This window comes from Sebastes umbrosus, chromosome 1 (genome assembly GCF_015220745.1).
Source record: "Sebastes umbrosus isolate fSebUmb1 chromosome 1, fSebUmb1.pri, whole genome shotgun sequence".
Taxonomy (NCBI): domain Eukaryota; kingdom Metazoa; phylum Chordata; class Actinopteri; order Perciformes; family Sebastidae; genus Sebastes; species Sebastes umbrosus.
Genome location: NC_051269.1, coordinates 41,030,971 through 41,053,176, shown reverse-complemented (window position 1 = coordinate 41,053,176; position 22,206 = coordinate 41,030,971). Strand labels below are relative to the sequence as shown.

Genomic DNA, 22,206 nt, shown 5'->3' with positions numbered 1-22,206 from the left:
GAGGCATGAGAGATTTAGTCCAGTATTGCACTTAAGCGCACCAATCCTCACATTCTTTCCACTGGCCGGTGGGAAACAGGTGACGGAGCTGATTAGCATCGCTAGCAGGCGGCCCACCCACCCAGCATGGAAACATGTAGAGTCAGTTTACACCAAGTTTCCAAATACTTAAAGTATTATTGAGTAGTAGAAGAGTAACTATGAACAACATTATATTATTTTTGGTCATGGTTTATATTGTTGCATAATTAATTAGCAAGTTGTCCTCATTTACACTTTAAAACTGATCATATGATCATATATTATACATAGCAACGGTCTGTTATACATAGCAACAGTCTGTTATACATAGCAACGGTCTGTTATGCATTGCAATGGTCTGTTATACATAGCAACGGTCTGTTATACATAGCAACGGTCTGTTATACATAGCAACGGTCTGTTATACATTGCAACGGTATGTTATACATAGCAACGGTCTGTTATACATAGCAACGGTCTGCTATACATAGCAACGATCTGTTATACATTGCAACGGTCTGTTATACATAACAACGGTCTGTTATACATAGCAACGGTTTGCTATACATAGCAACGGTCTGCTATACATAGCAACGGTCTGTTATGAATAACAACGGTCTGCTATGCATAGCAACGGTCTGTTATGCATAGTAACGGTCTGCTATGCATAGCAACGGTCTGTTATGCATAGCAACGGTCTGTTATACATAACAACGGTCTGCTATACATAGCAATGGTCTGCTATACATAGCAACGGTCTGTTATACATAACAACGGTCTGCTATGCATAGCAACGGTCTGTTATGCATAGCAACGGTCTGTTATACATAACAACGGTCTGCTATACATAGCAACGGTCTGCTATACATAGCAATGGTCTGCTATACATAGCAACGGTCTGCTATACATAGCAACGGTCTGTTATACATAACAACGGTCTGCTAGTATGTTGCACAGATATAGAAGTAGAACTGATAGTGACAGTATTTTTTTTTAAGTTAATTATTTGCCGATGAGACAACACTGTTGATTTTTTGGTTTCAATTGTTTTTCGTTAGTGTTTTGTTGAACTTTCCGAGATGTTTCCATATTAATTCAGATGTGACGGTGAATCAGTGACAGATCCGGAAGTTCATTTAACAATATTTCACCGATGCTTCAACAATGATTTAACTTAAATTGTCAATAATTGTTGGTATCTGGCTACGATATTAAAACTTGGCAAAGCTACTTGGAAAGTGTAGTAAGCCACCAGTTACTCTACATTACATAAAGCTTCACTACACTGAACTGAACCCTCCAGAGCATAACCAGGCGTCCATGCTTCCAGACCTGCTAAGACCTTTAATATCTGGTTAATCAAACACAGTAAGAACAGATACTGTAACATGAATGTGAGCAGCAGCCCATTCAGATCAAACCAACCTGTTTGCTCAGGGGAACACGGCACGGCCAGTGGAAATGTTAAACCAAAACAAAGAATGGGACAGGAATGTTGCTATCAGTTTGACTGAAACCCGGGTCACGTTTTGGCAATATGACCTCTGACCCCAAGAACAATCAGCTTTAAAGAGTCTGTCAGGGGTTGCCAGGCAATGAGAGACAGGTGAGTTTACACTTTACACAACCACAATCAACTGAAACAATTGTCCAGGCTCAAATTAGATTTTGCAGTGTTAAACAAACACAATGAGTCTACTTTTTATTTATATATATGGAATACAACCAGTGACACTTCTGGTGGGACATGCTGTACATTTGGTACTTCGGGATGACTATAAAGTATCTGTGAAAAAGGTAAGACCTCACCAACACAAGTAAAATCATGAGGATCCCCCAAATATTACTCAGTGGATTAATGAGGTAAATTCATGTGTTCCCTTGGAAACAATAACCTATGCTATAAGAGGATCCATGGATTACTTATATAGAACCTAACCTTTCTATGGTATTTATTTAATTATTACTAATTATTATTTTCTATGTGCTGTTTTTTTTAATTTATTTTTTTTACATTTAATTAATTCATTAATTAATTCATTTATTTAAGGTTTCTATTTTACTACCATCAATTGTATTATTGTAGTACTTATTACCTTTAATTTTAACAAATTAATTAAATTATTTTTATTTTATTTTTCTGTAACTTTACCTCTCGGGGTGGGAGGAAGGCTGGATGTGTCTCTGTGTGGGAGTGGGAAGCGATGTTTGTGTTTGTGTATATATGTATGTATGCACATATTAAATGTTAAAAGTAAGATATCATTTTTTCTTTTTAAAAGGAATAAAAAGACCTCACCAACACACACACACACTCTCACTCTCACATACACATATTTCTTACCGCGGTGGAGAGTCTGGAAGCCAGCGTCATCTCCAGGTTGCCTTTGAGTCCCAGCAGAGCCGGAACCAGGATGAACACCTCCGACACTTCCGTGAACACCGTCCAGTGCTGCAACGACCACCACGTCATATCAGTGACATCAACATAATGAAACACATATTAAAACAGGACACATATATAGAATTCATCCTTTAGTTGGGAGCAGAACGTCTCGGTGACCTTGTTCTTTAGTATTGATCCGGCGGTGAAACCAGACCCGTGTGATGGACCAGATACTGTGTCTCTACAGACCTTTTACACCATGTATCATCGCAGCTCTCTGCTCTCCTCTAACAAGATCAAGGTCACTGAGACTTCATGTTGAAATGATTTATCATCCTCCTCTTCTGGCTTCCATTCTCCTCTTTCCCCTTGTGGTTCCCATATTTCACCTTCACCCACCGATCTTCATCTACTGCAGCTGTAACACGACGAGACTGGGCTGCCTCGTATACCTCATCCAAACTTAGACAATTACTTTAAGCAAATATTAATACTTATGTCAATACACATGGACAGTTCACACACTTATGCAAAACTCCCCACAATTACTTCTGAAATGTTTACAGCATGGCGTTCCATTCTTCTCAGTGGGAGGAACCTTTTATGTAAGTATAAAGTTAGTTTAAATGTATTGTTTTAGGGTTCTCAAACTTTTTGGGGCCAGGAACCGCTTACAGGGGAGAAACATTTGGACTCTGAGATGCCACTATGGAACTATTTGTACTAAACTTTTTCTATTTCAATTTGAATCATGTCAACACCACTGCACACTGCATTTATACTTTTCAAGAAGGGCTGTCAAAGTTAACACGGTAATAACAGGTTAACGAAAATTAGTTTTAACGCCATTAATTTCTTTAACGCATTAATGCAGCTTGTGATTTTTAGGTTGTAGCGGGCTCAGTTTTAAAGGTACTATATGTAACAATTTACATGTATTAATCGCTTTTTATTACCATTGTGTGAACAGATTGTAACTTAAAAACTGAGACCTTCCCCGATTTTCTCGGTTGCCTATAACAGCCTGTGGACTGATTGTTATGTAAAGGACTTGGGACGGTTTTGCTTTGTAATGTTAGCTGATGAAGTAATTTGCAAATGGGAGGCTAGTTAGTATCATGGAGATTGGACATTAACAGGGATATATGATTGTAATGTAATGTCACGGCACTGTTTTGGCCGATGCCCAGGATGATCGCTCGGGCCTACGGAGCCCGAGCACGTACACGAGCAATAGGATGCTGTCCGCAGTTCACGTAACGGTCACCGGTGTCAGTAATAACTACGACTTTCTAAAAGTTACATATAGTCCCTTTAAAGCTAGACACTAGAAAACCTAAAGAATCCATTGGTACCAACCATGTCATACTAGCTCATCGCTAGGGAGGTTAAATAACGCTCCACACTTACACTACATTTTGGCGAGCAAAAACTGCCATGTTATAATTTTTAGCATATTGTTTTATGCTAAATGCAGTACCTGTGAGGGTTTCTGGACAATATCTGTCATTGTTTTGTGTTGATAATTGATTTCCAATAATAAATATATACATACATTTGCATAAAGCAGCATATTTGTCCACATCCATGTTGATAAGAGTATTAAATACTTGACAAATCTCCCTTTAAGGTACATTTTGAACAGATAAAAAATGTGTGATTAATTTGCAATTAATCACGATTAACTATTTTAAGTTTTCAGAAAATGACTGGCATAATTTCATGAATCCAGACATTTAAATATACCAGTCTGAAGCTGACTTTCAGTTTGTGCTTCAACTTGAAAACAATGAAATTATTGCCGTGTGTCACAATTTCTATCAGAGTTTCTATTGGCCCAAAGCTAACAGAACTTATTGTGCTTGTTTTATTGACGTAATGTTCCCCATCTATAGATGTGCACTTTTTAATGATACAGCACGATTTTATAATTCATAGCAAATTATCCTGCAGACGCCCTGACAGAGTGCCACGGACCGGAGAGTTTCTAGTCTGGTTCCAGACCTCCAGATTTGATTTGTTCAGTGATTCAAAGGTCTGGTTGTGTTGTACCCGCTGATGGATGTTTCCCCAAACCAATCAGAGTCAACCAAACACAGCTTTAGGAGTGGGAACATCATGTTCCTTAAGGAGCTAGCTAGCTACCTGGCTATATCTATTAAAAGCAGCAAAAGAAAAATGGCAAAACAAGCATGGATGAGATGGACGGAACTGTATCAATAATCATAATTTCCATGCAATGGTAAGATGGCACCATGATGACAGAGAGCCCATATTATACCACGTACCATGGTGGAAACACAAACCAGTAATACATCCGGTGAAGTCTATATTTTGCAGTATGTGTTACCCCCCCCCGAACCAAAGACTCATCGTAAAGTCAGCCAGGAGCTAGGCCAGCTAAATCTGCAGGATAACTTGGGCAGGTGGAAAACATTTCCAGCACGTGGAAGAGAACATGTCTGCTCAGCTATGCATCCAGATCCTAGTAGATGGCCTTTAATGAAATGTATAGTTGGTGTTATTAGACCTGACCCTAGATAACCTCGTCCCTGGCTGCTGGCCAGACCTTGAGAGGGTGGGTTCCCCTGTGAGTCTCTGTCAGCCACCGGGGGTGAAGTGCCTCCCTCTGCTGTGCTTCCATTAGAGTTCATGCAGTGATAGCAGGTTTTGCGGTCTGCCGTGGCCAGAAACAAAGCTATCGCCGAGGCCGAGGCCATCGATCTATCTCCAGTAAAAGTGCTTATCTTTCGGGGGCCCCGGTCCCACAGGCCCCCCACCGGCACTTACAGTCCAGTCTGCCCGGAGCTGAATCAATATTCACCGAGGCTGACGCAGAAAAGAAAAGAGAAAATAGCCGAGGGGAGTAGCTGACGTTAGACACAAACACTGCTGGCCTGCATTTCTCACACCATGGCCAGCTTGTGTTTCACTACGTCGCTCCCACTGCGCATCCAGATGTAAGGCACAGATAAGGGGCGTCGGTTGTATCAGTGGGCGTGACAGCAGAACTCCAGCGTGGGTTAAACTCGCTCTATCGTCTATCCCCCCCTCGCTGTCACCGGGCCAAGCTCCACCAGAGCTCCTTTCCAACAGCCAGTCCCCTCGGCTTGGCTCGCTGCCTCCTGCCAACCCAGCAGCCTTGTGAGCACCTCTGTGAGCACTCCTCTCTTATTTCACAGCCGCATGTTTTCAAGCTTTCTCCCCCCTCTCTCTCTCTCTCTCTCTACTTCTGTCTCACTCCCCCTATCTCCCTCTTTGCCTCCCCCGTGGTGATATATGTTGTTGTCTCCATGGAACACTGGCTCCGAGCCAAGCAAGCCCTCCTCCCTCCTCACGGCCACCTCCTCGGTTCCAGGAACTCTACTGGACAGCCTCAGTACCTCTGTGTACAGACCTATAGGAGCTCTGGTATGCGAGCCCCACAAGGGTCGGGTTGCCCAGTTGAGCAACGTGGCCCCCATTTTATCTGTGTTCACTGTACTTGCTGTACTGGACGGGAGGCTGATGGCACGTGCTGTCGACGCAACTACATCAGGTGGTGTCTGTTTCCAGGGATGGTACAGGTTGGGTCCGACCGGCCTCGTATGTAAACACATGCCATGGAGGGTAAAATTAACACAGCTGTGGCCAACAGTATTGGGGTGAATGTTCGCTATGCAACAAGACCTTATTGGCCTTAAATGGAGGAACAAATGCTGTGTTTCCTCTGCAGATAGTAACCCCTCAGTGTAAGGGATTCTCCGCTGATCATCTTCAACGGCAACCAAACCAACACGTTCTCACTCCCAACTCGTCAAATACCGCAAATAACGACGCATGGGGTTCCCTTCTTGCGTTTTCCTTCTGGACGGACCGGGTACGGTGTGTCAATATACACTTGTTACGTGCATAGTGTCCTTTCACAATAAATTATTCTATTCCTAAAATTCGTTTAGGCAACACAACCCCTTAGTTAGTGATAGGAAACGGTCGTGGTTGACGACGTTAACTTCACTGACTAGCGACTCACGTGTCTCATGGGACTGACGATACCAACGATGCTGCCAAGTCACGTGACTAACGACTGACGTGAGTTGACGCTACTTTTAGTTTCACACGGGACACGAACACTGGTCACCTGGTCGAAATTCTTGTGTTTGTTTGAAGCCTCGAGTTCAGCATTTAGGCCATCGCCATCTTTGCATCTTTTTGCAACCAGAAATGACCCGAGAGAGTGGAGCTAAGTACAACCGAATGCTGAATAAGACATTTTTAGGCGACAAAAATGTCATAATTACCTTTCATGAACTGAAAACAGACCGTGAAAGGGTTAAAGTTGTAAGACGAAAACACGGACAACTCCCAGACCGGACAACGCCGGTAGCGACCTGTCAATCACAAGGTAGCCCCGCCCTAAAGCATCCCCTGCTTTATGGTCTGTTTGACTCTAAATGGGACCATCATTTACTAAATGAACATCATGCTGTATTGAAGAAGACTTGAAACTAGCGATTGAGACCATAAACTCATGTTTACAATGTTTACTGAGGTAATAAATCAAGTGAGAAGTAGGCTCATTTTCTCATAGACTTCTATACAATCAGACTTCTTTTAGCGACCAGAGGAGTCGCCCCCTGCTGGCTGTTAGAGAGAGTGCAAGTTTAAGGCACTTCAGCATTGGCTTCACTTTTTAGACTCGGAGGTTGCCGCCTGATCGCAACCCAATGTCGTAACCAACTTAACCAGCGATCAATGGTGACTCCCACACCACTGTACAACCCTGCGCTAATCACCGCAACACCTGATTTGGTGTGAATGCAGAGTGAGCCCTAAAGAAGCCGGAGATGTGGACTGTTGGCGTCCGGGGATCAGATGAAAGGTGGATGCAGGGTGAAATATCTGACTAGGGGGGAATGCAAATAAGCAACCTGAGACCCTCCAAGGACTCCTGAGGATCCTGGACAGAGTGAAAGATTAGCCAGGGTTTGGGGCCAACGCAAAAACACTCTAACCTACTAATCCGCTCAGATCCGAACCAAGGAGCTGTCTGGGATGTTGTCAGGTGTTAACAGCTGTGAGCTGATATGTTGTTAATGATTGTCAGGACATCTTCGGCTGACGGAAACGACTGACCACTAGAAACCGAAGGTCTAAAGCAAGCGGTGTAAATGGTCGGACGCCATTGAAAGTTTAGAAAAACACACTCATATATCTTAAACTGTTGATGCAGACATCAGAGCATCCCCTCTGTCCAGTGAACGGAGCCGGTGGTTGGAGTGATGACTCAGTTAGAGGGAGCGAGCCCACGCTCTGGTTACACTGTGGCTCTCGTGTGTGAAAACCAGGCGAGTGGATGTGGTTGGACCGAAATGGCGTCTGGTGGGCAGCGAGGGCTTGGCTGGTGTTAAACCATTGTGTGGACGACGATTTCCTGTTTACCGGCGGCTGTATTTTTAGACTGTTTTTCTAAGGCTGAAGCAGCGTCCGACTTCTTTATTTTGTTGTTTTAAGTCTACGGACACGCAGGGCAGACGGCTAGACACTGAGGCAGACACACAGATCATAATGACAATTTACTGCACTAACAAGGTTTCTTTTAGGGCTGTCAATTGATTAAAATAGTAAATATAATAAATTAATCACACTTTTTTTTATCAAATTGTACCTTAAAGGGAGATTTGTCAGGTATTTAATACTCTTATCATCATGGAAGTGGGCAAATATGCTGCTTTATGCAAATGTATGTATATATTTATTGTTGGAAATCAATTAACAACACAATGACAGATATTGTCCAGAAACCCTCACAGGTACTGCGTTTAGCATAAAACTATATGCTCAAATCATAACATGTCAAACTGCAGCCCAACAGGCAACAACAGCTGTCAGTGTGTCAGTGTGCTGACTTGACTATGACTTGCCCCAAACTGAATGTGATTATCATAAAGTGGGCATGTCTGTAAAGGGGAGACTCGTGGGTACCCATAGAACCCATTTACATTCACATATCTGGAGGTCAGAGGTCAAGGGAAGGTCAAGTTGCGTTAATGCGTTAAAGAAATTAGTGGCGTTAAAATGAATTTGCGTTAACGTGTTATATAATTTTTTTGCATTCTTGTTTGGTAGTTTGAAGTAGGAATCGTAGGTTTTAGAATCTGTGTCTTGTGACTGATAACAAATCACCCACTTGGCCTTTGACACCGCCCTTCCCAGCAACACTAGCACTCCATGACCTTTACAAACGGCGTGTAACCTTTAGTGAGTAACCCAAGTGAGCCCCGTTTCTAGCCCTGGCTGTGGGAGACTGACGCTTTTGGGTCATTCTGCTGCCAAGTCGCTTAGCACAACTATGCAGACGTCTCAGTCCTCTATACCAGCCTGGACAGTCCTTTCTAGGCCAACCCCCCCCGAGTGGGAATGAGGCCATGAGCTCTCTCTTTCTCTCTTTTTCTCTCTCTCTCTCTCTCTCTCTCTATCTGTGAGTTGTATATAGTCAAAGTGACCAACGTCAAAGAGGTCATATTTCAAAGAAGCCTCATAGAGAGTGATGCAAAAAGCCAAGTCGTGCAACTTCTAAACTCACGCCGGGCATCAAATAAAACATGTTACAGTTTTACTTTTTACTTTAAGCAAAGAACTGGTGCAGTCTGACCGACCCAGAGAGAGAGAGAGAGAGAGAGAGAGAGAGAGAGAGAGGCTGAGAGAGAGTTGGACAATTACCTTCCTGCAAGGACAGGGGGGATTAGCTGAGTTAGCGTTTCACGGTGTCATGGACGGGGAATTACAACCTGCTAGATGCTCAGCCGAAGTGACCGTCTAGCCTCGCCTCCCCTCTCACCGCGAGCGCTTTTCCTCAGGGTTTGATAAGGCCCTGTACCTTCCCATGTCTCCTCTTTTATTTTTTCCCCAGCCTCACCTCTGAAAGGAATGGTTGCGCCGAGTGTTTTGGAAACTGGAGAGACTGCAGCAGCGTGGTGCCTTTAGTTGAGGCAGCGTGAAAACTTTTTTTCTGACCTCGAAACCTCTGCATTCCTGGTTTAGCGAGGATACCTAACCACGCCGTAATGGAGGCTTTGACACCGCAGTTTAATTTGTTGTTTTACTCTGACTTGCAGGAGCTGCCTTTTCAGGTGCTTCAGAGAAAGTTCCCCTTCCTCGTCCCCCTCTGTACCCTGTGCCCAGTTCCTGGGGTCCAACCGTGTTGGCATCAGTGTGCGTGTACACAATGTGCCCGGACTGGTCTCCTGGCAGCACGACACCTGCAGCTTTTATCTGCATCACAAGCTGACTTTAAAGAAATATATGAGCTGTCAGCGTGATTTGGCCTCCATCTCTACGCTGCACACTAGATATACTCTGAGCGAGACGGCAACTCCACTGAGTCAACAAGAAAAGGAGCAAAGAGAGTAATAATAAATTCAGTCATATCTTTTCTTGGAGTTGCTCTTTGGCTACACTCTGCACTACAATTAGCACCTTCTATTCTTGTTTCTACTCAGTCAGATTTAAAATAGCAGGGTGTGTGACACACAGAGTCACAGACACAGAGTGTACCACTATGTGTACCAGCATGTGCCAGATCCGAGGACATGACAGGTAGGCCGGCCTCAGAGGTGAGAAAGGGTTATGTAAATAACCCCCATGGCGTTAGTGACGACACTCGTCCCCGAACACTCGCTACGACAGACGCATGCCAAGGTAAGCAGGGCTTGTTAAACCAGTTCATTAAATGCTCCAGAGGCCCATCCTACAGCGTGACTCTGTACACATTCCTGGAGCGCCGGCTCTGCTCGGAAACACAACGGGTGACACGTTAGACAAACTATTACCGGAGGGTTCGAATAAAGACGGAGCTCCTGTTGTTTATCACAGGTAACTGGGTTTGTAAGAAAAGGGAATAAAGTGAAGTTAAGCTAACTGTATTAAAGCTGAGGTTGGGTTCTTCAATAAATGTAGCAAACATAATATTAAAAATAAATGTAGCCATTAATTAATTGATAAAACGTGACACACATTTATATTTCTGTTTTAATTTGTTTCTTTATATATTTATCTTTGTATTAATTCCCTTATTTATCTACCCTTCTGTTTAATATCCTCTTTTATTTATTTATTTAAAAAATAAATGCAAAAATAAATAAATACAAAAACATTGCGAAAATAAATAAATACATTTATAAAAATAAATACATAAATAAATGAAAGGGAAAATTAAACAGAAGTGTAAATAAATAAAGAAGCAAATTAAAACAGGAATATCTATTTATGTCACATTTTATCAATTAATTAATGGCTACATTTATTTTGATATTATTCTTGCTGCATTTAATGACATATTTATTTTTTTATTTATTAATTTATTAATTGATTTATTAATTGATTTATTTATCTATTTATTTATCAAAAACATTTTGGGTTATACGTATTTCTTGAAATTCTAATTACATCCCCACAAAAAAAAAATCTAGTTGCAGGACTGTAATAAACCGGCCCAATCATTTCGTTCATGCCAGATGAAAAGATTGGGCGGGTTACGGGTTGTGCGTCACTGGAGTCTTCCACAAGCTGCTAGCTTGACAGCTGTGAGTACTAACGATAGCCATGTACGACGGACAAAAACCAAGATGGCGATGGAAAGAAAGCCGAACTCGGGGCTTCAAAATGGCAGTCCACAAACCAATGGGTGACGTCACGGTGACTACGTTCACTTCTCATATACAGTCTTTGGCCTGAAGTAACTTCCTTTTTCTATAGTTGACTAGTTTGACTTCTAGAGCATCTTTCATGCAGCTGGAGTTTACTACTTCACACCCGAGAGCAAACGGGATTTTCCCTTTTGTTGCTTCTGAATGATTAAAGTATTTTGGCCCCAAATCTTTGTTCCCCATTTCCAACCAGCTTCCAAAGCACCCAGACATATTTAACCTTCCGTTAGTGTTACCATACAGTCCATGTTCTTTAGGCTGGAACAAGAGCAGTAGTGCGTAAAAGAGAATTAACCAACTTGTTTTCATGAACATCTACTACCTGCTGTGTGCTCACTATGTATACGTTGGGATCACTCACCTGGACGATGTCTAGCACCATTCCAGCCGCCGCCGTCCCGAACCCGGCCAGCAGGAAGGGGAAGACCACCTGCAGGCCGATGGAGAAGGAGGTCTCCTTGAGGGGCACCGGTGGTTCCGGGCTGCGGTCGGTGCTGGTGTCGTCGCTCTCGTTGCTCTGGCTCGCGTTCTCCAGGAGAGCGTCCTCCTCCCGCTGGCCTTTGGCGTTGGCCCGGCAGTCCAACGCCACCACGATCTCCGTCCTCTCCTCATCCTCCCCGGTCTCGCCGGCCCTCTCCGTGAAAGATGTGACCTCGGTGAGCTCCAGCGCGTCCCCGGCCGCCGGGCCCAGCTCCTCTGGGCCCTTGGTGAGGATCAGCGGGGGCACGGAGCAGTTGGAGTTGAGCAGGGCCGACGTCGGGGGGCCATCCTCCTTCTTCACCTCTATTGCCCCGGAGGACATGTCGACGTCAGGGAGTTTGTCTTGTTCTTTCGACCAAAGTACCATGCGGACGCCTTTGGAAGACAGTGGGCTCGACGAGAAAAGGTCAGGTTGTCTCGGCCAAACGGGTTTTGGGGAAGTCAGAATGGAATTGGCCACCTGATCTGGTTTTGAACCTGATCAGTCCAATTGATTTATCCCATTAAAGAGGCTTACAGGGAGTTGGGGTCGCTACTAAAGACCAGGAGAAAACTGCTCTGTAGGAAAAAACCTGCGGCAAGGCACATGCAGCCGTGCGTCTGCAGAGCCCGTGTTCCTGTCGGTGCTTCGGGAGCAGAACCAGTATGTTCTCCATTCACTGCAAGGTGCTCAGGGTAGACCGGCAAAAAAAAGAAGAGAGCATGCTGGTGCAAAACAGCAGAGAAAAGGAAAACAACCGGCAGAAATCCCCTCAAAGTCACTTGTAAAACTGTCCGTTAAAGTTCAGTCATCAGAAAGTGAAATCAGAGGTGTGGAGCGGGCAGATCGCAGCGCAGACTGGTCATGCTCTCGGTCCACTGATCGTGTCAGACTGGTGAGTGTACCCGGCTGGGACTGTCTCACCTTACACCACGTGGCTGCTGGGGAGGTTTTCAAGGGGAGATATTTAAAGGTCTGCAGTATAAAGATTGAATTACCTCCTGCGGAAAAAGTACCTCTCGGACCAGAGTGGACAGTCACCTGGGAAGAGAAGACATTCATCGATTAGTCTGTCTGAAATGTAAACACTGTTCAGCCTCGTGGCAGAAGGTTGTTTCCTGACAATGTAATTCTGATGAAATCATCCATAGCTATTTAAATACCATTAAATAGTACTAAAACAACAACATAGTACAGCCTGAGTGACTTTATGTCCAGCTCTGATCAATCAACGTGTAAGAGCTGAAAACTACACTGGTGTATATTTATGCCATTTTCATTTATCACAAAGCAGAAATCCTGGATGAATGGAGGCTAATGTGCAAATGTTATAACTAGAGCTGTCAATCGATTAAAATATTTAATTAATCGCACATTTATTATCTGTTCAAAATGAACCTTAAAGGGAGATTTGTCAAGTATTTAATACTCTTATCAACATGGGAGTGGACACATATGCTGCTTTATGCAAATGTATTTATATATGTATTATTCAAAAATCAATTAACAACAAAAAACAATGACAGATATTGATCCAGAAACCCTCACAGGTACTGCATTTAGCATAAAACAATATGCTCCAATCATAACATGGTAAACTGCAGCCCAACAGGCAACAACAGCTGTCAGTGTGTCAGTGTGCTGACTTGACTATGACTTGCCCCAAACTGCATGTGATTATCATAAAGTGGGCATGTCTGTAAAGGGGAGACTCGTGGGTACCCATAGAACCCATTTACATTCACATATCTTGAGGTCAGAGGTCAAGGGACCACTTTGAAAATGGACATGACAGTTTTTCCTCGCCAAAATTTAGTGCAAGTTTGGAGCATTATTTAGCCTCCTTCTCGACCATCACGTTTGACATGGTTGGTAGCAATGGATTCATCAGGTTTTATAGTTTTATATGATACCAGTATCTTCACTCTAGCTTTAAAACTGAGCTCGCCACATCCTAAAAATTGCAAGTTGCGTTAATGCGTTAAAGAAATTAGTGGCGTGAAAATGAATTTGCGTTAACGTGTTATACAATTTTTTTGCATTCTTGGTTTGTAGTTTGAGGCTCGAATCTTTTAGAATCTGTGTCTTGTGACTGATAGCATATCACCCACTTGGCCTTTGACACCGGCATTCCCAGCAACACTAGCACTACATGACCTTTACAAACAGCGTGTAACCTTTAGTGAGTAACCCAAGTGAGCTCTGTTTCTAGCCCTGGCTGTGGGAGACTGACGGTTTGGGTCATTCTGCTGCCAAGTCGCTAAGCACAACTAAAATTATAATCGCGTTAACTTTGACATTTGTAGTTATAACAAATAAAAAACTTCTAAATATTACAGAAATATTATAGAAATATAAAACACATAAGTAAGGGTTAATGTACAGCGAGCCGGTCATTGTTGTGAAGGAATCCCAGACAGGGCGATGCGGCACCCCGACACCCGCGCCCTGTCAGGGATTCTTTCACGACAATGACCCGCTAGACACAAAAACGGTCCGCCAGAGTCCGGCATCAGAGCTGTGCCCATAGCAACGGTCTGTTATACATAGCAACAGTCTGTTATACAGAAATAACAGACTGCAGAATGCCAATCAGAATTGAGTATTCAACACAGCCGTGTAATAACAAGTACGTGCTCACCATAATAATATAACACAACTGCGAGAATCTTGAAAACATAAATCTAAAGTTCCTGATTATTGATGATAAAACCTCCTTAAAGGGGACATATCATGAGAAACACACTTTTTCAGTGCTTGTTAACATACATCTGGGTATCTGGAGTATCAGTCAGTTTTTTGTGGGCATGTGATTCAACAAGCCATTCAGATTTGGCAATTTTAGCCAATCAGAGCTGGTCTTTTTAAAGAGACAGGCGCTAAAACGGAGCGTTTCAGACAGAGGGTGAATACAGGTATATTCAGACAGACAGTAAAAGGAAAATAATGTGTTTTTTGAACAATAAAGCATGAAAACATGTTCTAGTAGAAACACAAAATACATGTATGAACCTGAGAATGAGCATGATACAGTATGTCTCCTTTAAGCACCATGAGTTCACTGTGAGTCCTACAAATGCTCCATAAGCTCTTGTAATAGACGGCCAAACTAAAACCACTTCACTCTCCACTGACATTATGGCAGACAGACCAACAGCTTCAAAACAAATTCATCCAGCGCCAAATTTCCTCCCGGTGGCTAAAAATATTCTCCCATGAACAGAAGAACATCCTCTACAACTGTCACACACAACTGTCAAGTTACACTCGATGCACACACAGCATTTCCTGTCTCACCTTGCAAAGTAAACACGTTGTCTTCAGGCAAATTCAACGCAACAGCAGTAAAGATCACAGCTTCAGTTAAAGGAAACTGTGATTTAGACTTTTCCTCCTATAGAAGGTAAGAAAAATATTTGAAACCTCACTAGAATGAGCATTTCTGACGTCGTCATGGAAACAGATGTGGGAAGAAATACATGTAAAAGACCTACAGAGTGGCGGTAAGTCTATCACATCTGTCTTTGCTTGTTTCTAAACTCCTGATTCTCATATCAGATAAATATATCAGGCTTATTTGATAAGTTATGATAAGTTATGATACGACTGGATGATGTCTGGTGATCTGGTAGGCCCTCATGCATCTTACCTAATAACACACACTATTAATCCATTAGTTGTCAACTATTAAATTAATCACCAGCTACTTTAATAATCGGTTTGAGTCATTTTTTAACAATAAAAGGTCAAAATTCTCTGATTGCAGCTTCTTAAATGTGAATATTTTCTGGTTTCTTTATTTCTCTGTGACAGTAAACTGAATATCTTTGAGTTTTGGACAAATCAAGACATTTTAGGACGTCATCTTGGGCTTTGGGGAAACATTGATCGACATTTTTAACAACAGACCAAACAACTAATCGATTAATCGTGAAAATAATCAACAGATTAATCGCCAATGACAATAATCGTTAGTTGCAACCCTACACAGTTTGACATAAAGTAAGCTGTACATTTGCCCAGAATTGCCCAATCTTTAATACACATTTTTAGATTATAATTGACAGTCTTTAATGCACATTTTTAGATTATAATTGACAGTCTTTAATGCACATTTTTAGATTATAATTGACAGTCTTTAATGCACATTTTTAGAATATAATTGACAGTCTTTAATGCACATTTTTAGATTATAATTTACAGTCTTTAATGAACATTTTTGGATTATAATTTAAAGACTAAAATTAATATTTTTAGATTATTATTGACAGTCTTTAATGCACATTTTTAGTTCATAATTTGAAGTCTTTAATGCACATTTTTGGATTATAATTTACAATCTCTAAAATACATTTTCAGATTATAATCTACAGTCTTTATTGCATATTTTTAGATTATAATTGGCAGTCTTTAATGCATATTTTTGCACATTTTTAGTTCATAATTTGAGGTCTTTAATGCACATTTTTGGATTATAATTTACATTTTTTAATGCAGATTTTAAATTATAATTTAGTCTTCAATACACATGTTTAGATTATAATTTAAAGTCTTTGTGTTTTTGCCATATGTACATATCATCTGTCACTGGAAATATAAATCCTACTCATTGTACATATAAATATATTTACATGTACATAATGTACATAATCCTTTAGTCCATGTATTTCCATCCAGTCTTTATTATTTGTACTATTTATATTGTTACACTTGACTTGTATTGTATTTGTATTATTGTATTCTGATTTTATTGTTGGTCATTATTTCTCCTAGCTGTTGAGAGAGCTGCAGAACACCTGATTCTGATATATATATATATATATATGCAGGTTTATTTTGAAGGCCTCTCTCCTCTCTTCCTGTCTCTCCTCCTCCACCTTTACGCATCTCTCCACTCTGCATGTTGCGACATCCGCACACCGACTGGAACAATCCTCTGTTTAGTAGTCAGGACCAACAGCACCGAACCCAACATGGCAAAGAGCGTAAATTAGTGCTCCGCTGCTCAGAGCTGAATAGACCAGAGAGACCTCCTTCTCTGTCCTGCTGCTCAGATAAACGAGGCCAGAGGGCTCAATGTTCCAGCACCGACATCCAGATCAGCTCATCTCACTGACACTATCACCATCTCCACCACAAATTACGCACCATAATTTACCATAATTCACCATCATCTTCTATAAATACACCTTTACAATTACACCTGCAGCTGCTGGTTCTGCAGACTGAGTCTCCATCACATTCCGTTAGAGAAGAGAACCCTCTGATAGAGAAACACTCCCTGTTCTGTCCTGTCCTGTTTGATAGAAGCTGATTAATGTGCTGTCAGATGAAACGCTGCTCGGCGGTGTTTTACCTTCCAGAGATGATCTGGTGCTCGTCTCGGTGCGTCTGGATGTCTCTCCTCCTCTTGCTCCTGGTCCTGGTCCTGGTCTCTGGTCTCTGGTCTGGTAACGCGCTCCTTCAGGCTGAGGCGTGGACGCCGGTGCGTCTTATGTACCTCCTCCGGTACCGGCTCTCTCTGTCTGCTCACACTGACTGGAACCTAATGGTTAATGTTAATATGCTGGTTAATGAATAGTTAAACACTCCCACTGGTGTCTCTCTCTCTCTCTCTCTCTCTCTCTCTCTCTCTCTCTCCCTCTCTCTCTCTCTCTCTCTCTCTCTCTCCCTCTCTCTCTCTCTCTCTCTCTCTCCCTCTCTCTCTCTCTCTCTCTCTCTCCCTCCCTCTCTCTCTCTCTCCCTCCCTCTCTCTCTCTCTCTCTCCCTCTCTCTCTCTCTCTCTCTCCCTCTCTCTCTCTCCCTCTCTCTCTCTCTCTCTCTCCCTCCCTCTCTCTCTCTCTCCCTCCCTCTCTCTCTCTCTCTCTCCCTCCCTCTCTCTCTCTCTCTCTCCCTCTCTCTCTCTTCCTCTCTACCTCTCTCTCTCTCCCTCCCTCTCTCTCTCTCCCTCTCTCTCTGCCTCTCTCTCTCTCCCTCCCTCTCTCTCTCTCCCTCTCTCTCTCTCTCTCCCTCCCTCTCTCCCTCTCTCTCTCTTCCTCTCTTCCTCTCTACCTCTCTACCTCCCTCTCTCTCTCTCTCTCCCTCTCTCTCTCCCTCTCTCTCTCCCTCTCTCTCTCTCTCTCTCTCTCCCTCTCTCCCTCTCTCTCTCTCTCTCTCCCTCTCTCCCTCTCTCTCTCCCTCTCTCTCTCTCCCTCTCTCTTTCTCTCCCTCTCTCCCTCTCTCTCTCTTCCTATCTACCTCTCTACCTCTCTCTCTCTCCCTCTCTCTCTCTCTCTCTCTCTCCCTCTCTCCCTCTCTCTCTCTCTCTCTCTCTCTCTCCCACTCTCCCTCTCTCTCTCCCTCCCTCTCTCTCTCTCTCTCCCTCTCTCCCTCTCTCTCTCCCTCCCTCTCTCTCTCTCTCTCTCTCTCTCTCTCTCTCTCTTTCAGTGGCCCCCACCGCCCGGCTGCTTGGATGCACATCTATAATCCACCCGTCCGGTGCATGGGGCCAGGAAGCCACAAGGCGAGCCCTCCCTCCCTCCCTCCCTCTGTCCCTCTCTCCTTCCCTCTCTCCCTCCCTCCCTCCTCCGTCCCTCACTCTCTCCCTCCCTCCATCTCCTCTACCCCCCATGTGTGTGGAAATGTGTGCCCGTGCGGTGCCAGTCTCCTGCACAAGCCTACTAATTTACTACCAGGAGGCTGAGATAGAAGTTTTTGAAATGACACCAAAGTGACCCGAAACTACCAACGAGAGAAAAAGGTTTAATTTTTTTATTGAATTTTGATGATTGATGCTCCCTTTAAAGGGACTGTTTGTAACTTTTTACAGGTATAAATCTACCGGGTCGGGATCCACTGTGGCTACGATTTTCAGACCGCTCCTCTGCCTGCTTGTCTTCACTCACACAACGCGCGCGTTCTCGCTCCACCTCACGTGCATGCTGCTCACTCCACACTGCAGAAGAGTTAGTTTAGCTCTGAGAATATCTAGTGAATGTACAGTGGATGTTTGTGCAGAAATAACTGCTGCAGCTCCTCCAGACCAACAGAGGTTTCCCGTGTCTTGTGAAGTGACGGGGCTCCGCAGAGAGAAACGTTATCGTCTCTGACCAAAACACCGGTGTCTCCCCTGTTCCCTCCGGCCGCGGCCTGAGGTGATAACGTTACTCGCTGCGGAGCCCTGCTGCTTCAGCCTCCGGGGCTGAGGCAGGAAAAGAGTAGAGTGATATTGTGCTTTTAGCTGACGTATGCCGCCTCACTGTTTTGAGCGATGCTTGTTCATTTCTATTTAGAGCGAGCAAGTGCGAGCAACAGGACGCTGACTTTCGTTGACTTAACGGCCACAGGTGTCGCTGTTAACAAGCATTTCTGAAAGTTACAAACAGTCCCTTTAACTTACAAAACATGCAATAGGTAATGTTTAAAAAGATAAAAAGACATTTATATTGAATTTTGATGATTGATGCTTGGATGCACATCTATAATCCACCCGTCCAGTGCAGGGGGCCAGGAAGCCACAAGGCGAGGCCCTCCCTCCCTCCCTCTCTGGGCTGACGATACAGACCTCCCCCCTCCTCTCCTCTACCCCCCCATGTGTGTGGAAATGTGTGCCCGTGCGGTGCCAGTCTCCTGCACAAGCCTACTAATTTACTACCTGAGATAGAAGTTTTAATTTAACAATAGGCCTAGATTCCTGGAATGAATGGGCACGCACGCATATCAGCACAGTCTAACCGAGCCGGGGTGGAACTTTAGTCAATGATCCATCAACACCGAGGATAAATAAATAAATAAATGCAAGTCTTACATAAGTTAAAAGTTTTTTTGAAATGACACCGAAACCACACGAAACCACACGAGAGAAATCGATTTTTATTTCTCTCTGTAAAGAACCACGATGTGTGAATATAAGTTAACTTACAAAACATGCAATAGGTCATGTTTTAAAAGGTAAAAAGAGATGTTTACCCTCAATAGACCCACAATAGACCCGTTGTTGTCCTTTTTTATGGGGGTCCAGAGGGTCTTTAGGGGGATATAGCAGGTCAACAGTAGATAAAGAATGATCAATAATCCTGCCAAAATACCACATTAAGACACCAAGACCTTGAGGAACACCAGAGAAAAAGACATGCTGTGATTTGGGATCAAAATCTTTTGACATTTGGAGATTTCTGCAAAAATTGCATTTTTTGGTGATTGGATGGCGAGCACTTCTGTTGTGTAAACTGCTCAGAAACCCCCTTATTGTTAATCTAGCTAGGAAAGCCATCCATCCTCTGAGTGCTCTAGGTCTCTAGTCTGATCCATCCATCCATCCTCTGAATGCTCTAGGTCTCTAGTCTGATTCATCCATCCATCCTCTGAATGCTCTAGGTCTCTAGTCTGATCCATCCATCCTCTGAATGCTCTAGGTCTCTAGTCTGATCCATCCATCCTCTGAATGCTCTAGGTCTCTAGTTTGTGGCTGTAAAGTTTCATGAGGCTGTGATTATCCTAGAGGTCACCACAGGTCATTTTATACAGTGAGGTCACGTTTTTAAGAAAATAGGTCTCACTACAATGAAATGTCTCCTATGGGGACTAACATCATCACACATGAATACAGTTGGGCTTTAATTCCAATTCCATGTAATTCCAAGACTGTTTAGGGACCCCAGTATGCAGAAATATTGAAACACATTATTTTAGAACAGGAGAAAAAAAAACACATTTATACTGCATTAAAAAAACTGCATGTGATTATGATAAAGTGGGCATGTCTGTAAAGGGGAGACTCGCGGGTACCCATAGAACCCATTTACATATCTGGAGGTCAGAGGTCAAGGGACCCCTTTAAAAATGACCATGCCAGTTTTTCCTAACCAATATTTAGCGTAACTTTTGAGCGTTATTTATAGCATAATATTCATAGACAAAGAAAGAAAGAAACCCATTAAAAATCACTTTAATATTAATTTATATATTTCTTATAATGTGTCTCTATATTCAGCAGTGAGAAGAGACCCGTAGTGACGGACTTATTATAACTCTTGTATGGTATTCTTTCTACCATTTTTTTATGGGTTTATTACTTTGTTACATCTCCTGTGATACTATAAAATCATTTCTATAATATTGTGGTCCTTGATTAGCTGTAATATTGTAATGTAATGTAGTTTTTTTTCATCAAGGGGATTGCAGAGTATGTGTGTTGTGTTATCTAACGCTGCCTCGGCCTCATAATGCTGTTCCTAGGAGAGCAGCAGCTCTAACAATGTCCCCAGAGGACCTGCAGCTTTGTTGTGCTGTTTGCCTGTTGCTATACAGCCGCTCGGCTCAGCATCAGCAGCCCCGGCATCGCCCGGAGAGCAGAGGCTACGATCCATCCACACACACACACACACACACACACCCCACACACACCCCACTCCATGCTGGCAAAGTGGTGAGCTGAACTATGTTTGCCCACAGCGTAAACATCCAGTAATGACGGAGGGGCGATGAGAGTCAGTCACACTGTGGTGTGTCTGGTGTTTGGTGCTTTTAGCCCAAAACTCGTAGGTGAACAGGAAATTGTGACTCTGTGGTCATATTACTCACTCTGGCAACATTTTGCATATTAACCCCGACGCACACATGCAAATATACATCGTGCTAGAGAGTGAAAAGAGTGGAGGAGGTTGGAGTGCACTGATTTACTCACAAGGGTAACTCTGGTACTTTTCAACCTGGACTATATTTCCCATGTGTTTGTGTCTAGGTGACTAATGGGGACAGTCATTGTTCATGATTGGTCCAGTATTGAGGGAGAACGCTTTAACGGACAGCATTGAAATGAGCTACGAGGGCAAGTGAGCATCGTCAATGTAACGTTACATTCAATAAAAGTGCTTGTGTCCGCCACTGACAGGCTCAGATAGTTATTATAAGTGTCTGACAACAGTATGGGAAGGACCCGACAGAGACATAAAACATTCTTCTTATCTTTCTCTCAATCCGGTCTGTTTTTTATTGTGTCCAAGTCCGACTCAAATCTCCTGTAACAAAGTCGTCATCCACATTGTGGAAATCATCTAAATATTCAGCCATGACATTGAAAATCTTTTATTTAACACTAAAGTACTCTTTCTGTACTCAAACTCTGTCCAGCTGGCACTCACGTTTCCACCACGGATGTATTCCACTATTCCACCGTTGTCTTCCGGCAACACGTAATCTTGCGAGATTTCAGAACGAGACTTCTCATCACGTCAGACGGAGTTGCCAGATTGGTTTAGTTTTCGGCCAGCTGGGCTACTTTTGATTAAGTTGGGCTGGAAAAAAATGTGTTTGGCTGGTAAATACAATTTGGGCTGCTTTTGTCAACATTTGTTGGGGTTTTGAAAATATTGTTTAGATAATATATAACCATCAGGGCTGTCAAGGCTAACGCGATAATAACTTTAGTTATTTGATGCAGATGTTTTCTTTTGTGCATGTAATGGTTTTATGGTTTTACGGGTTTCTAGCAAGATTATGATTACCCTTGGATAGAGCCAGGCTAGCTGTTTCCCCCTGTTTCCAGTCTTTATGCTAAGCTAAGTTAGCCAGCTGCTGGCTGTAACTTCATATTTAGTCTACAAAGAAGAGTGGTATCAATCTTCTTATCTCATCTCAGCAAGAAAGCAAATAAATGTATTTCCCAAAAATGG

At 43.0% G+C, this 22,206-nt stretch overlaps 1 protein-coding gene and 1 long non-coding RNA gene across 3 annotated transcripts in view; one reads left to right on the top strand and one right to left on the bottom strand.

Annotated features, from left to right (window-relative positions):
* Window positions 1–17,149, bottom strand: part of slc41a1 (solute carrier family 41 member 1) — a 32,624-nt gene extending 15,475 nt beyond the window's left edge. The window contains exons 1-4 of one of the 2 annotated variants that reach the window (XM_037769681.1): window positions 14,852–14,946; window positions 12,553–12,595; window positions 11,456–12,233; window positions 2,366–2,473 (exon numbers count right to left, since the gene is read on the bottom strand). In XM_037769681.1, the coding sequence (XP_037625609.1) occupies window positions 2,366–2,473; window positions 11,456–11,941 (594 nt within the window). In that variant the 5' untranslated portion in view covers window positions 11,942–12,233; window positions 12,553–12,595; window positions 14,852–14,946. Of the gene's footprint in view, window positions 1–2,365; window positions 2,474–11,455; window positions 12,596–14,851; window positions 14,947–16,910 lie in introns of those variants that run through there. The other variant, XM_037769673.1, reaches the window with a different exon arrangement.
* On the top strand, window positions 16,201–19,328 carry LOC119488235. The gene is made up of 3 exons (XR_005206899.1): window positions 16,201–17,039; window positions 17,981–18,293; window positions 19,031–19,328. It is a non-coding gene; the product is annotated as an uncharacterized LOC119488235 (long non-coding RNA).
* The last annotated feature ends 2,878 nt before the right edge of the window (window positions 19,329–22,206 follow it).